This window comes from Zea mays, chromosome 1, assembly GCF_902167145.1.
Source record: "Zea mays cultivar B73 chromosome 1, Zm-B73-REFERENCE-NAM-5.0, whole genome shotgun sequence".
Taxonomy (NCBI): domain Eukaryota; kingdom Viridiplantae; phylum Streptophyta; class Magnoliopsida; order Poales; family Poaceae; genus Zea; species Zea mays.
This window is the reverse complement of record NC_050096.1, coordinates 195,823,225-195,839,627: the sequence shown is the minus strand read 5'-3', so window position 1 is coordinate 195,839,627 and position 16,403 is coordinate 195,823,225. Positions and strand designations below refer to the sequence as shown.

The following is a 16,403-nucleotide window of genomic DNA, read 5'->3' as shown; positions in this document are numbered from 1 at the left end:
GTATAATATATTTGCGCCGCGGTAGCCTGCGTGGGCTGAGTTATTTGGTTAACGTATGAGGCCCATCTATCAATCCTTGGGCGCCTAGCGTGGCCAATGCCCCCGCCTCGCCTCCCCCTGGAGTCTGCCATGTGGCCCCGCCTCGGCTTCTCCTCCGCGTAGCTGCGCAACCGCGGTGTGGCCGGGCATCTCGGACGCCGCCTGACCAGCCATGCCCCCGCCTCGCCTTCCCCTCCGCGCATCCACGCATCCGCGGTGTGGCCAGCCGTCTCGGAGGCCGCCATGCCCCCGCCTCGCCTTCCCCACCGCACCTTCCCCCTCTCCAAGCCCGCGTCCACAACCGCCGTCGTGGATTCGATGTCGCCACTGCAAATCTCCAGCCCCAGTGGATGCACCGACCTCCTTCCCCCGTACTCGTAATAGCCTGCGTCCACAACCACCACGTAATAGCCGTCGTGAATGCACCGACCTCCTTCCCCCGCAAAGCTCCAACCCCCAGGCCCCTGGTCGTTCTTCCTCCCCGAAGTCGCCGCCCCCATCCGCCTCCCCCGCCGATGGGACCCACAGGCGGCTGCGGAGCCGCACGCGCCGCACATACCTCCACACCGACAAGGATGGGGTGGGGTCTCCCTGCGCTCGCTCGGCCACGAGCCGGCCCTGAACGCGGTGTGGAGGGTGCACATGACCCTCTTCCACGGCGCCGCCTACAGCTGGTACCTCGCTCGGTCGGCCAACCAATAGGAACAGCCCAGCCACCGCGACGTCTTCTCTATGCTACGACACGTGAGACCTAGATGCCGTCATGTGGAGGCCCATCAAGGTTGCCCCTCTCAACTGCAATAATTGACATGCTGGTTTCTTCTCAATTGCAGGTACTTCTGTTCTTCCTCCTCTCCTCCGATTAAAGATAAATAAGAACTGAATGAATAAATAAAATAGACAAAATGGTTGGGGAAAAACATCGGTTTCTTGCTTACAGTTTATTTTTTCATGTCTACTACTCGAGGGAATTGTCCATGCTTATGATCTTGTGGGAGTTTGCCATTGATGCTTGTTGCTGCAGTACATGGACAAACCTCCAAGAGTGTGGCATCAGAGTTTGTGAAGTGGAGGGATGTCATCGTTCTCTGCAGCAAGCCAGTGCCATCATCGATTAGGAGCTTTGAACTCATGTACAATTAGTATAGCGTCTACAGTGTAGGTCCATCGTTTGAACTCCATAAGATTTACCTTCCTGGAAACCCACAAGTACATGGGTGTATCCTTCTTAATATAATGAGAATGGAGTTTTTTGCGAATAGCTCAAGTAGAGGAAATGGCTCGTGCTGACAAGTTAAGATTCCAGCCAGAGGTATTACAAATGTTCCCTTGTTAATGCTAACATGTCAAATCGCATTTCATCTAACTTCAAATGTGTGTAATATGTACTTACTCTAGAACAACCTATTCTGTTAGTGATTAAACCCTTGCATTTTCACTAGATCTGTATCTATCAATTGCATGTATTCTTTGACTTGAGAATCTTCACATTTTGAGCTTTGTTTAGGTAAATGTAACCTGGTTCAAAATCCATGCGATTACAGGAGTTTCAACTCATTGTACTTGCCGTTTAGGCCTTGGCCTAAGCTACACACATGTTATCAAGTAGAGTTTCTTAGTCTATGTTGCAATGCAAGTGACTTATATAATGATCAATTAACACATTTTCTTGTGAGTAGTGAGCATGTTTAGTTGTGTTTGTAGATTCAAATCATGGTACCATCTATCTATCCTGGGTTGGTCTACAGCTGCAACAGTATGATTGGATTGTTGCCAAGTTAGTAACTATCGACAATTAAAAAGATTTACACCATTCAGTTGGCAAAAACTACTTTAAATTGCTTATGACATTGTAAATGGAAATTTATTATGTTTTCTGTAAATGTCATATCACTACAAATTGAAATGTTTTTAATGTGTGTTCTATAAACTTTGTTGTGCATTTTCTCATGTGCTGCATTTCAACAATTTTTTTTCAATGTAGCGGGCAATACTAGAAGTTGTTTGTTCAATATGTGTTCTTCTAGAATATCATTTAATATGCATTTATGCCCTGAAACCATTTTTATATGCATTTATGCTTTTTTTTATTTTTCAGATACTTTCTCTGTGGATGAGGGTCTGCATCAGTACAGGTTTGTTGATGTGCCTACTATTTGCTGATGTGCCTACTGTTTGCCGATGTGCCTACTATTGCAGTTGTTCTATATGCTAATTTATTATTATGTAGGTTCATTTGGACCATTTATAAACGTACAAACTTCACTGATTGGTCCGGTGCTTAATTATATGCTACTTTCCATTTATTGAGCCAAAGCACATTATCATCGAGAGGACGATCTAACTGGAGCCAGTATTTTGATTTTCTCGTTTAGTGTAAATTCATGATGAGCAGCTTATATTTTGATTAAGCTATTTCGTTTGCTGCTTTAAGAGGTGATCATTGTGTCGTCTTGAGGAAGAGGTGGATTTGGTGGGCTGATGAAGCTCAGCTTCTCCCACCAGAGGCAGAGCCCTAAACTAAATATAGAATATGGATTGCCCTGTTGCTTACCATTATATCGAGTAGGGGCCCAGGCCCCACTCGTTTCATTAAACTTTTTAATCTTATTTTAATGTATTTGCAAAGGTCAATTAGTTATTAGGCGGGCTTGTAATTAGGCTCTCATTAAGATTTTAAGTTGGGCCTACCCCTGGCCCGATTCAGATTTTGAGTTGGGTCCGCCCCTACCCCCTTGTAACTGACTATGTAAAAAAGCTACTTCATTTCTGTGTGTTCTGGAACTTGGTTTCTTTGAGGGAAAAAACTTGATTAATCTTCAGATGAGTTGTGTTTCTAGATGTTATGCATCTTATCGAAGCAAAGAAAACTAAAGATCTGTTTATGGTCAGATCTTACTATTACTGTTTAATAATTACAAAATTGTGTACCTAGGAAGGATAAAAGCTTTTATCTTTAAATCATTACAGGGCGCCTAAAGGACGTCAAAAATACTTGAGGAATCCCACCCCCATCCGTTCTGTTTGAATTGTGACATAAATACTGAATTCAATAGTTGGTTCTTGATCCAAAGGTTGTTTACAATGGTTCAGCTCCATGAGCTTCACGACTTGAGTTCTTGAAAAATCTGGGAGGACTGGTCAAAGGTTATTAGTTTAGCTGGTTCTAGCCTTCTTATCTAGGTGGCAACAATTATGGTAACATGTTTTTATCTGATGGTCCTCAAAACAAGTAGTAGACATACTTGGAATAGGAACAACTGTATCCATAAAATTATTAACAGGACAAGTTCACCACCAAATGCGGCTGTAGGAGCGACCCGGCGTGGACGGGGTCCTCTCGAACCTCACCTGCGACAGCGACAGCAAGGTGAGCGAGTTCATCGGTAGGAGGCACAGTCTGTCGTTGCACGAGCTGCCCACCCACACCACCCGCGGCTACTACCTGGGCATGTTCCTTGGGGGTTCGGCTGACACCATATCACATCATTTATGGGCAGGAGATGGTAGGATCTACCTCATTGGTGGTTATAGAACATCCACACCGCTCCGCCGACACCATGTTGGGTCGGGAGAGCACATCTGTAAGGCATAATGTGATGCTTCTAGTTACTACAACAAGAAACTTAGTGGAAAAAACCATGTGTGCTTCAATTGCAAGTGATACCATCACTTTCTAAAAGTTCATGTTGCATAAGCAGTCATAGGAAACAAAGCATATGCTATTCTTTATTATCATGTAAATACACTTAATGACCACGGGAGCAGGGAGAGACTACATAATTCTAGATTAGCAACCTTTCTGTCCAGATATGCATGTACTTTGTTGATTAAGTGGTGTGGCCAACTGGAGATAAAAATCAAGACCATATGACTGCACGTGGAGTTTAGCTTGCAGTTTAGACACAAATATTAGTTTGCTGGATATATGACCAACCAATAAGCTTAGCTACATTAGTGTAGTATATCAGCATGCTGGGTCTAAAATTTTAATAATATGCTATTGCTGTGGAGTAGCAGGTTTGTTATCAGCCTCCTTAAGGTCCTGGTTTGAATCAGCCTCAAATAAACAAGGGTAAGGTTGCCTAGGGATTCCGTTTCCTAGATCCACCTGTGTGGGAGTTTTAAGCACTTGCTATCTGCCTTTGTTTGATCTTGTATTTTGAGAAGTGATTGTAGTTGCAGTCTTGACTAATTATATTATGCACATCCATCTCAGACAATCAGGAATCACACATCAAGTATGGATAGTCTAGGTGCTATTGTTGTGTGTACTTATTTAAGAAGCAGAGAACTTTTCACTACTAAATTTCTTCTTTTCTTATACCAAGGTAATATTGCAAACTATTTGAGCCTGGCAGAGGTTGATTCCATATATCTTCTGATCCCTGTGAACTTCATCTTTATTGGATTTGATGGAAATGGACGGCATGGTAAATCATCTATATCAAATCACAAAGTTTGTAGTCAGTTTGTTTATACTAAGCATTAATTGTTCCTTGGTTTTGTTAGAGCTTAAGTTGGGGGCTGAAGAACTGGAGCGCTGGTTTACAAAAATAGATCACGTATTTGAGCACACAAGAATACCTCCAGTTGGTGAAGTTCTTACCCTGTTCTATAAGACTACTGTTAAGAAACTTCAGCATTATGATCTTCCTTTAGTCGGCCATGTGAACCACAAGTAAGCAATATCTACATTTATGATCCAACTTAGGGTCTGTATATTCAATCTAATTTCTATAGTTAAGCCTTGACATGCTTCCATGCGAATGGATTCCTGATGTTCCAGCTCATTTTCATTTGATGTTGTTTCTCTGTGCATGCCATACACATGGGAGAAGATGTCTTATCTGTTTTTGAGCATGCTATAAAAGTTCTATCCTGTAAAGATGATCTCGTGGATTCCAGGTATGTTGTTTCTGAATACCCATTGTTTCCATTCTGTTCATCCTCTGGTTCGGTAAAATTTCAACCAAAAAGCAGGTTTAGTTCAATCATTATGATACACTGATAGTGTAACCTATATCTGCATTAAATGGAATCTTAGTATGGTCTTGGTCTTGATGTTGATTGGCAATTAAAAATGAGTATATGAAAGAACAAATTGCTACATGGTTGTAGGTATTCACATTTTTATGCACATCTATTTTCTTTGCAGTGTCTTGGTGTGCGCTCATGAACTCATTCAGTCATATGCAATTTATACATATATATTGGTGTTTGTAATTTTTTCTGTCTTCATATAACCTTATCATGTGTTATTTGTGCATGTATAAAGAAAGCATGCAGTCAAACCTATACATTTATGAAAAAAATAATCTAAAACTGACTGTTTGATCCTTTCTTGTCTTAATATAAATTACAAACACCAATATATATGTATTTCTTGACTTCTGAATTCTCATGCAAATGGCCTGCTTTATCATTTCGATGGTGTATTGAGTTTATACAAGGAAAAGTTCAAATATTATATTGTGGATTGAGTTTATAATGTTAGCAAAAATACTTCCACCTCCGTAATTATCCTTGCGTCCACCACCACCATAGTCACCACCTAGAAAATTAGATTCTTGTCCAATTTTATTACACACCTCCAAACAGAAGTCGTAATGAAATAAAGGTCAAATATCCTGATTTTCTTAGTCTATATTTCAAGAAGCTGGTGTAACTCTGTTTACACAAGAAAAATACCCACCTTGTTTCAGTTAAAATGACTACCTAGTACCCACTTTTGATCTTTTTGCTTTATACTTTACTATCCATGATAGGTACCAGACTGAGAATAGGATTGATCTTACTTTTAGGTTCCATCAAACCTTATTGGTGTTGTTTTAGCAAGCCAACTGGGAAAAGAACAGGTAAATTAATTGGATCTATATAAAATGCCTAGAATACTGTGAAGAAGGCTATTTACATCACGAAATAATCCCTATTATGCACCATTTTTAGTACTATGTTGTCCTTCCTATTCTCATTTGTCATCACTAATCAACTGTGCCACCCATGAAATATTTGAAATGTAGTGGGTCTGCATCTATGATCAACTATATCATACTTTAAATATCTGAAATAATTGTAAACCTTCTTTGCGCTAATCTGTAAATCTATTATCTATTATTTATACTGCTTATTAAGGCTAAAGGGGTAGCCTGCCTCCCTTGTGTTCTGTCTTCCGACGATCTCAACCGTCTGTTCTCTCCCGCCTCCGTTTTGGTCGTCCATCGGATGCTGCCCACGCCCGAGTGTGTCTCCCTGCTCGTTGCCCACCACTCTCCCATCCACGCGAGCAACCCCTACAAACGTCGTCGTCGTCATGCCTCCCGTCACTCGCCCCCCTCCCACACGCGAGGAACCCCTACCGTCGCTGACCCCTCATCGCTCGCGCTCCCCCCATCCCCGAACTTATCATCGATCGAGACCTTGCCGCCTAGCTATAGCCGCCGGCGGCGGCAGGAGCACCGAGTTCTCGGGGAACAAAGCGTGCGCTCACCGGCACGAGCAGTGTCACGCTGCAACTGCAACACAACTGCGTCGTCGTCGTCATGTACGGTTGGAAATATCCTTCCCCCAGCCGCACGCACGCATCTCGTCGAACACAACGCAATTCAACGACCTCGATCAATGGTGGATCAATGGTGGATGCCATGGGGAAGGAAGGCCGGGGAGAGGTGGGCCCGAGCGGAGGTGGAGGCTAAGGGTGCACAGCGGCCGAGCGCGTCGTTCCAGCACACCTGGTCGATTGACGACGACTTCTGCATCCTGGAGGCCCTCGTTGCGCTTTTAAGTCAATTGGTGATCCTGGAGGCCCTCGTGGCGCGCTACCGGCGACGGCTGATGGGGGATACGACGACATCGTCCCCCTCGACCCCTCCTCCATCCCCGACGCGGCGGCGCCAGCCTGCAGGTACGGTTCCCTTCCCACTCCCCAGGATCTATGTCTCCAGTTCCCCACTCCATTGTCCAATGTCCACTTCACTGTCCACTCCACGGCTCCAATAGCCAATACACAATAGGACAATAGGTCAATATCGGTTCATCTCTACAGGTACTGGACTAGAGTCGAATGCTAGGCGACTGCTAGCTGCTAGGTAACTCTGTACTAGATCTGTTTTGACAATTGGAGCAATGATTGGTGATGTAACTAGCGGCAACCTGGCAGACATTCTTGGATGCAAAATGGTTAAGTAATTCAGCTGCAGCAGTTGATAAGTAAAATGGTTACCATTATTCATCCTCACATCTCTTCCATTTGCATTTATCACAGACCATGCGATTTGCAGCAGTTGTAGGCATTTTTGGCTGGCTTACTGTATATTGTGCCAAGGTATGCTCCTCCATTAGAGCTATTTTCTTCCTTCATCTTCTGACTGCCATTTTCTAGCTGTAATACTTTCCTTCATCTACTGACATGAAGGATGCCATGATGCTATATGCTGGAAGAGTTTTGCTGGGGTATTGTACTGGAGTTCTTTCCTATGTGGTGAACATCTATAGTTCTCAATATATGTACCTAAATCTTCATTCTTATGTTTATAAACCTTTTGTTTAAGCAATGGAAACATGTCCCACTCTCAAACATTCTTAAAAAAGTTTCATTTATGCACACCACACTCTATGCACTAACAACTCCTGGGGTTATAATAACACATGTGCCTTTGTATATATCTGAAATAGCACCAAAGGGTATCTGAGGAGGCCTTGCAACCTCAAACCAGGTCAGAGAAATTGGATCTGAAGTGCCTCTTATTATTTTTATGTAGTGAATCTTAGTAATTAATATGGGCTCTTTTGAATATGCAGTTATTCACCTGTTCAGGGTGTTCAGCTGCTTACATTATTGGAGCACTTGTTTCATGGTGATGTTTGGTTGTAGTAGATAATCACATATATATTTACATGTATCATGTATGTTGACAAAATGAGCATCAAGAGAAACTAATGTAGCATTTCATGCAGGATTGATACCTTGTGTTGTCCTACTTGTTGGGCTTTTCTTCATTCAAGAGTCTCCAAGGTGGCTGGTGAGATGGTAATTGACTCTGCATGTAACATGGTTGTGTTGTGATGTATTTTTTTATCGCTTATTCTGTTCTGTCAAGAATATACCATTGTATTTTGCTATATATGTGGTGCAATGCATGCTATTTTCAGAAGGGTTGCAACATTCAAGTATCATTCTAAAACCTCTGAAAGGACTTACCTTTTGTTTTCATTGAGTAGTCGCATTACTAACAGGACATTTTCTTTTTTTCATATAGTGTCTCTCGCTATGCTGGATCACTGTTGGTGCGCGCAGATGTACCAGGGCGAGAAGATCTGCCTCAACATGCACTTCTAGCTGTTGTGGGTCAAGAACTGTCCGAGGTGCAGCCTCACGCACACGTTGTGCCTTGGCCTCACGCAGTGGCTGGCGTAGGAGGCCCGATTCTGGTGGACTTGGGCATGGAGAAACACAACTGCACAATGATGATGAGGTGGCTCCGACCAAGGCTTCTGCCTCTACTGCTCCTGATTTGTATGGTAAACCAAGAACCTGCGATTTTTACAACCACAATCCTCGATTATACTACATGGAAAGCTAGATGAGTGACCAAATATTGAAAAGGTTGAGGCTGCTACGACCAAATATTGAAAAAGACGAGGTTGTACAAGAGATGAGGTGCCAAACAAAACTGCTAAACTATGTGACCAAGCTGTGCAGAGGATGGCCCCAAGATAAAAAAAAATGTAGGGGGATCATTTAGCTTGTAATGTTTAGGGTGCTATGGTTGTTAAGCTGTTTTCCTTGGAAGACTCCTGTTGAAGGTAACCTATTGTAGTCATATGGGTGTAATCAGTTCAAGTGTGGTTCTAAACTTATAATGTATGGTGTGCTTTTTTAAATATAAATGGATATCAGTGTTCTTGTGTGTCATTATGTTTCACTTTGATTTTGAAATGCAACAACAGCTTGATGTCTCTATTGAACCCTAGAAACAACTGGAGGAGAAAATACTTTTCCACCAAGAATAGGGTTCTCATTTGTGCTAGCAGAATCAGAGTTAATTGCATCATTAGTTCTAGGAACCTGCTGGGATTGAACTTTACCACCCATAAGAGGCATAACCAATTTCTTAGAAAGACCACCACTGTTAATCTTGTCATCAATGTTCAATATATTTCTTTTGGACAAGTCATTTATTATAGGAAGTGCTCCTCTTGCTGATTGGCATCTCTGTCATCCGGGTCGTGTACGGGCTCGAGTTTATGCGTTGTTGATAATGTTTGTTTGACAATATAACACTTAGAGAGCGAGTTGTTCCTCAAGCTAATTACCCTTAGTAGTGGATAACTTTACAGGGAAGCGGGCAACTCACCATCCAACCTATCAGTGGCCAGGTTTACGAACTCTGGCCTCCTCACCTCTCCAAAGACATCAGGGAAAGAGATGTTACCAAGGTCACTACCGAGTTTGCCAGTGAGCTAATTTTCATGTAAGCTCAACCTCCTCAGGTTGGGCAGCGTGTACATGTTGTCGGGGTCCCGATGAAATAGTTGGCGTCGAGGGAGAGCTCTGTGAGCACCCTACACCGACATCAGAGATACAGGAAGTATATGTGTGCTGGTTTTTTGTTTAACCTTCTTTATAATATTTGCAAGTTGCTTTAAAATTGAGTGCTAGATGCAGCAAAATGTTTCCTATCCAAAGCTCATATACTATATGTGTTTCATGAACTTAATTTTGTTGACGCATGACTACTATAAAGTTCTAGAGACAGCTTTATTTTGATTAACAACACAACACATGATCATATATATATATATATATATATATATATATATGTTATTGTTGCGCTATTTTTTCCGTTGCAACGCACGAGCATTCACCTAGTATACATATAAAGAGATGTTTTGTTCCCGGCCTGCATCATGCGACCGACCTCATTATTCACTCTCGCTAGCTTTGGTTCAGACGAAGCATCCTATGCGACTGTAAGACCCTCGTCAACTCAAGATTACACCTCTGTAGCTAAGCACTCAGACAAGCAAGATTTGGGGGATAGCGAGCATCGCTCCCGGTGCTCTCCTCCTCTCAAGAAGTTCCAGAATTAACAGGGGAAATCAGAGTGCAGGGAACAGGTAGAGATTACAGGGATCGAGCGTAGGGCTCTCTCTCCCGATCGCCGGACGCAGCTGGATTCAGTCTTCCGTTCACCCACCCCCTGACCAAAACCCTCCCTCCCTGGATGGCTAAAATACAGTATTGCTTCACAGTTGCAGCGCGCACCTCATTTGGCCCACTCCGGCCCAGACCATTTCACATTGGGCCTCCTCTCCCGTTTAGGCTTTCCAGGCGTCAGGTCCTTCTCCAGTCTTGTGACAGCGACCATGCATTGCCACGCGTCGCGCATATTCCCACCGAAACTGGTAGTATTATTTATTAAACAGATCAGATAGAAGAGGTACAGATTAATTATATCGAAACTTATCAGATAGCAAAGCAACCCACCTATAAATGATTATTTGGTCGTCTTCGTGTCCGCTCGGTACAGAATAGTTGACACACGACCCGACTTTAACCAGGCCAGCCATGGCACGATCCGGTTGTGTCTTGCCAAACCGTACTAACACGTGTGGGTCGCTAATATTGTCTAGCTAGGCATGACATGACTACTTTCACACGGATCGCGTCATACGCAAGGCACGACTAGCTAACACGTCGGTGTCTTTGTCGTGCTCATGCCTTTCAATAGAAATAAACTCTTTGAACTCTAGCTCGCATTTATGATTATCTAGATGACATTTATCCATATTAATGCATAAAAAGATCATGCTACACTACATAACAAAAACTAGTCTTCAAATAAAGGTGGAGCCTTAATGCAATGTTAGCTCACTAAAAACCCTCCCCAGTTAAGAACTCACACCTCATGAAAAAAAAAATCCAAGGAACGAAAAGAATACAACCAGCTCCTTATACTTGTTCTTGCTCCTTTCTCATGATCCCTAGTGTACTTGTTCTTGGTCATCATCAAGGTGCATGGCTTCAAAGGATGCTTCAAGGTCCTTGGTTTTCTTCTCCACACTATGCTGCTGGTTATGTAAGTCCGCCAGCTTTTAGTCCTTAACGTATGACAAAACCTCCACACCACGTCTGTTGTGTAGTAGAGGAGCAGAATATACTCCTAATGCACAACGGAACCATTAGGACTACAGTTAAGAACAAACTGAATTAAGTTTGTTCTCACTCCACTTCTTCCCTAGCAGGCCGGTCAATGATCCTGGAGCCAAATGAAGCGCCTTAAGAAGATTTAGTAGATAAAATAGTCTTGCAATGAAGGAAGATATGATAGACACTCCTAGCTATACCTCCGTACTACATCCCTCCACGACTTATTAGAAAATCACGATCAGACTGTAAGATAGAAAAAAAAAAGATAAAACAAACAGAGCCTAAGCCATCACCGCTAGCAAAAGAAACCCGAAAGGCTATTTAATAAGGGCAGACAATATAACCTAATTAACCATTCCATGTTATGTAAAACTTGAATTTTGAGTACGAGGAGGGAGTACGTGTTTCCTTAACCGAGAGGAAGTTTTTCTCTTTCTTACTAGTGTATATAAACATGGATGGATGGCGTACGTAGTAGATTCGGTGGACATATATCATGATGATGGATGTGCCGCATCATAAGATCCATCCATCCACTTCCACTCCATCTCCGCCAGCTTGGAAGGGTAAAAGCAACGCATCAGCTGCGCGGTTCGATTCCACCATCACCCACCGGCGGCCGGCCACCTCTCTCGCTGCCTTTTGTTTTTTTTTTTTTTCCTTTCCCCCAGCAGCTGCGCGCAGGCTTTCCGGCTGAGCTTCTCGCCGCAGCTCCCAGACCCAGTCCCAGGCGACGGGAGATCATCCTGGAAGGGTGTGAAACGAAGTGATGGGCGGGGCCGGGGCGGCTGCTGGCCTGCTGCATTGGATCCCATGCAGATGCTTGCCAAAAAAGGCTCGGGAAGCAAGGCTAGGCTAGGCGTACCCGGCCTTCTAGACTAGTACAAGGGTACTACTAGTAGGGTACGGTGGTCAAAAGGCTAGAAAGGAGAAGGGAGTGGAGTGGAGTGATGGGGAGGTCGCATCGCAACGCAACCGGCAGCAGGGAACATCATCGCCTTTGCTTCAGAATCAAGATTTGGACGTGTACAATGTACACACAACACAATGCAAGCAGCAGGGTCTCACCACCACGGTCACGGCGTTGTGTCTTTACCTTTTATTGCCGGATAGGGATAGATGGAGATGGATGCGTGTACCGTACCACTACCACCACGGAGAACGTGCAAAGATACCTTGTGCGAGGCGAGCCAAGGCAAGCTAGCCACGCCACCTGTCCCCGTCTTGCAAGGGAAAGGGAAATGGAAGGCGAGCTGGGGATCGGCTGCAGGCGGTGGTTGGGTTGGGTAAAGCGGCCGCAGCCGCAGGATCTACAGCCAGCATAGTTTACTTTCTTCGACAGCCAGCCGGTGAATACTACTACTGGATAGTGGACACACAGGTTGGTCGTTCTCTGGTTCATTATTCTCATGTCGTTCTGCTCACATGTTTGTTTTACACCTACCGGTGACGGCGGTGAGTACTTATTAGTAGCAAGGCAAAGCAACAATGCGGGTGAATCTCTCTGGTCGCAACAAGATGCTCTCGATCCCTCTCCCTGCCTGTGCCTCTACATACATGCATACATACAGCCCTGGTCGGTGGTTTCTTCTCCTCTCAGTCTCATGCACATGACATGATGCCTTTCCTAAAACGACTACTAGGGGGGGCTCAGGCTAGGCGGCTGCCTGCCAAGCCTGGGACTGACGGACGGACCTCTGTTCCTGAGCCTAGAGGCCAAGACCAAAAAAAAAAAAGGCGGCCTCTGAACTGTAGATGCAACCAACAGCCCATGTGGAGCGGAAGAAAAATCTCTGCAGCTTCTTCCCCTTGTTTGTCTCTCCCACCCCACAAACACTTGGCCCTCCCTCACCCAGCATGCATGCACGCACCGCACCATGCATGGATCCACATCTACCACCCAATACCTTAGCTCACACACATGGCTGCATGTGGCCGCTCGCTATGCTATGCTACGCGGACAAAGCAAGCGGCTCCCGCGATCTGTGCCAGCCATTGTCAACCGAACGGAAGAACGATCGACAGCACAGCAAAAAGGGAGAACATGCATGCATGGTGGTGAATAAGCAACCAGGAGCTGAGGGAGGAATGTACTAGCAGCAGGCAATCAGGCATGTATGTAGCTAGCTAGCGTAGAGGAAACTTAATTCACAGAGATAAACAAGGACTGGGCTGGCCAGGCCTCCTGGTCCTGGGCAGCATGCATGCCAGCTTCCATGTAGTATAGATAGATAGATCTACTAGCAGCCGGCATATCCACCCAACAGGCAACAGCCATCATCCCCATGCATTGCAATTGCAATTGCAATGCACGCCGCTCTCATGAATGGAACACAAGATTCTCCTCCTCTCCCACACCAAAGTGCAGTGCAGTGCCGGGACAAAAGAGATAGCGGCCACAAAGTAGCACATCCCACCAGCCTGCATTTGCAGCCCACGTTTACGACCACCCATCATTCCCCCCCACCTCCTTTTGCATGCTTGCTCCACTCCAATCCTCCATCGCAAACGCGCATCCTCCTCTTCTTCTTCACCTGCAGGGTCGTCTCTACCGTCACTCTCTCTGCCAGCCACCCACCCACACTTGTTATCGAGATCTTCAAGTTCAAGGCCATCGTCAAGCAGCATGCACCAACAGAAACAGAACTGCACTGGACTGAACTGAACAGAACCGAGCTGAGACAATTATTAGTCCTTCTTCTTTTTTTCTCACCTTCAGGCGAAAGCGAAAGCGAGTGATTTTGGCGAACTGTGAGCTATAGTTTACTATAACGAATGTAGTAATGAACAGATCTCTGCGAACTCTCTTACATGCTTTCTATTTCTTCTCTCCCCCCACCCCAATTCATCACCCCCCTGTAAATAAGAACAATTCCCAACTCTACAGTTTCGTCTATTCCACACACACACGCACGCACAACCACACTAAAAAAAAGAAGAAGAAGAAGCATAGGGCAAGTAAATAATAAACCAACACACCATTTCTACGAGAGGTCTGTACTCTGTAGTCTGTACCACCATGCCGGTGAGGTCGGCGCGGTGCGTGCCCGCAAGTGCGCAAGGCACGCAACTGGCCGTCAGCCCGCGCGGATCCTCTTCTTGGGCGGCAGGGCGCGGAACACGGCGGCGAGGTCGCGGGCGACGGGGTAGAAGGCGCGGCGCGGCGACGCCGACGCCGACGGCGCAGCGGAAGACGGGAGCCTGCGCTTGGCGGGCGTTGGTGGCACCGGCGGCGGCCGCGGAGGCGCCCACGCCGGCTTCCGCGGCGCCGGAGGGCACTCGGCCGGCGCCCGAAGCCGGCTCTCCTCCGACGTCGGCGTCGTGGGCTCCGCCTCCTGCTCCTGCTCCTGCTCCTGCGCCCCCTTCTCCGCTGGAGGCGAGGGCGAGGCCACGGGCTCCGCCGTGGTCCTGATCGGCGGCAGCGCCGGCGGCAGGGCGTCGGCCGCCGCGGAGCTCATCTGGCCGCCGTAGGTAGGCGCGCGGGAGATCACGGGCGGCGGGTGCGATGCGATGCGAGGGAGGAGGTGGAAGTGGAACGAACGAGGGAGGGGCTGGCGGACAAACGCGAAGAATGCAAGGCGGCCGCGCCGAGGCTGTTAAATACTTGTCGTCGTCTATAGAGAGAGAGAGAGAGAGGAAGCGAAAGAGAGGCAGCAGATAAACCGCTTTGGTCGACTTTTTCTGTGGGCCCGGCTTTATTACAACCCTCGGCTTTGCACTTTGCTCGTGTTAAAGGCTCGGTGCAGAATAATTAAATTGTCTTTTTTTTAAAAAAAAAGAAGAAGATGTATACAGCTGGTGTATAGGAGTATTATTATTATTATAATAATTCTAAACGACGGTACCAAATGCCGTGAGAAGCTATCTTTAGAGTAACAGAAGCAAGGCAGGTAAAACAGGCTGTAATGTCGATTGGCATTGTACTATACTCCTAACTAACTTGCGTTGAGATTTGTGGACTGACATTGTAAACAAAGATGTAGTGCTGATTGGCAGCACGTACACAGTCCAAGGAGTTATCGGGCTTCACCACATATTTTGGCAAAGGGAGGGAGTTTCATTCTGAACATGCATTCACCAGTACATGGTTCAGACATCCCTTCTTTGGTTGGTCCAAGAAGGTGGGTGAGGACGTGAGGTGAGTCGGGGAAGAATTATTATTGGCTTGTGGCTTGTGCGGCGGGAAGCGTGTCCCGCCCCGCGGCGGATCGGCGGCCCATCATGCGCGCGGTGGTATTGGGCCCCGCCCGGCCCAGTTGTCGTCGCGGCTGGGATGGGCTACGTTAACGTCGTGGCTGCATGTACTGGGCTACCTACTACTAGTCGTGAGAAGAAGTGGCACTAGGACTAGGAGGCAGGAGCCTTTGTGCTACTACTGTCCATATATATACAAGCTCTCACTTGTCCTTTTTTGGATGTATGTACAACAGATCATAAAGCCGCACCAGTTTATTTATAGTTTAACAAAAAAAGATGTTTTGTATTGTTCTATACTGTAGACTGTACTTTTTATAGAGTAAAGTTTGAATATGAGTATGTGGATGATTAAGATGCTGAAGATAGTCTATTAATTTAAACAATCCATGGGTTTCCAGGATCCAAACTGACAGGTAGGAGAGCTAACATGCTGCATGCATGGTGGTTCTTATATATAAATATATAACCATTGTTCAGTGGGCATGCAACTCCTCTGCGCCTTTTGCATCACCAACCTTTTTCTCTGTCCGATCGACTACGCGCACACGAGGGAGCTAGAAAGGTTTCGCGCTGTTCTGCGCGGTTCTAACCGCAACCCTAATTTTTTTTTTAAAAAAAAAACTAGTACTCGTATCAACGACCAGTACCAACCATCCATCTGTCAACTGTGGTTGCTCAAGAATCATGATCGTCCATGGTCCTTGCCCCCACAAAGGGATAGATGAATCCTCTTCGTTTCCTCTGTCGGACAGCTCTACTACTTGGGCCCGGCTAGCTAGCTCATTGCAGCATTAAGAACACGAGATGCTTAGAATATCTCTTCTTGGCCAATAGCCCAATACATGCATGCATATGATTGCATTGTGATGATGGTCGAGTTTATTATATATAGCCACCGCCGGTTAGCTTTACCTTTGCCGTCTGTAGCGTTTGACTCTACATGTATAAAGTATAATATGGTGCGCAGCATACTTTGCCGTATCGACCTCATCCATCCGTCCAGCGTCGATCAGTG

General features: G+C 45.6%; 1 protein-coding gene across 1 annotated transcript; it reads right to left on the bottom strand.

Annotated features, from left to right (window-relative positions):
* Window positions 1–13,930: 13,930 nt before the first annotated feature.
* On the bottom strand, window positions 13,931–14,760 carry LOC100274798 (uncharacterized). Its single transcript, NM_001374114.1, has one exon. The coding sequence runs from the start codon at window positions 14,647–14,649 to the stop codon at window positions 14,269–14,271; it is 381 nt and encodes a 126-aa protein (NP_001361043.1). The 5' UTR covers window positions 14,650–14,760; the 3' UTR covers window positions 13,931–14,268.
* Window positions 14,761–16,403: the final 1,643 nt, after the last annotated feature.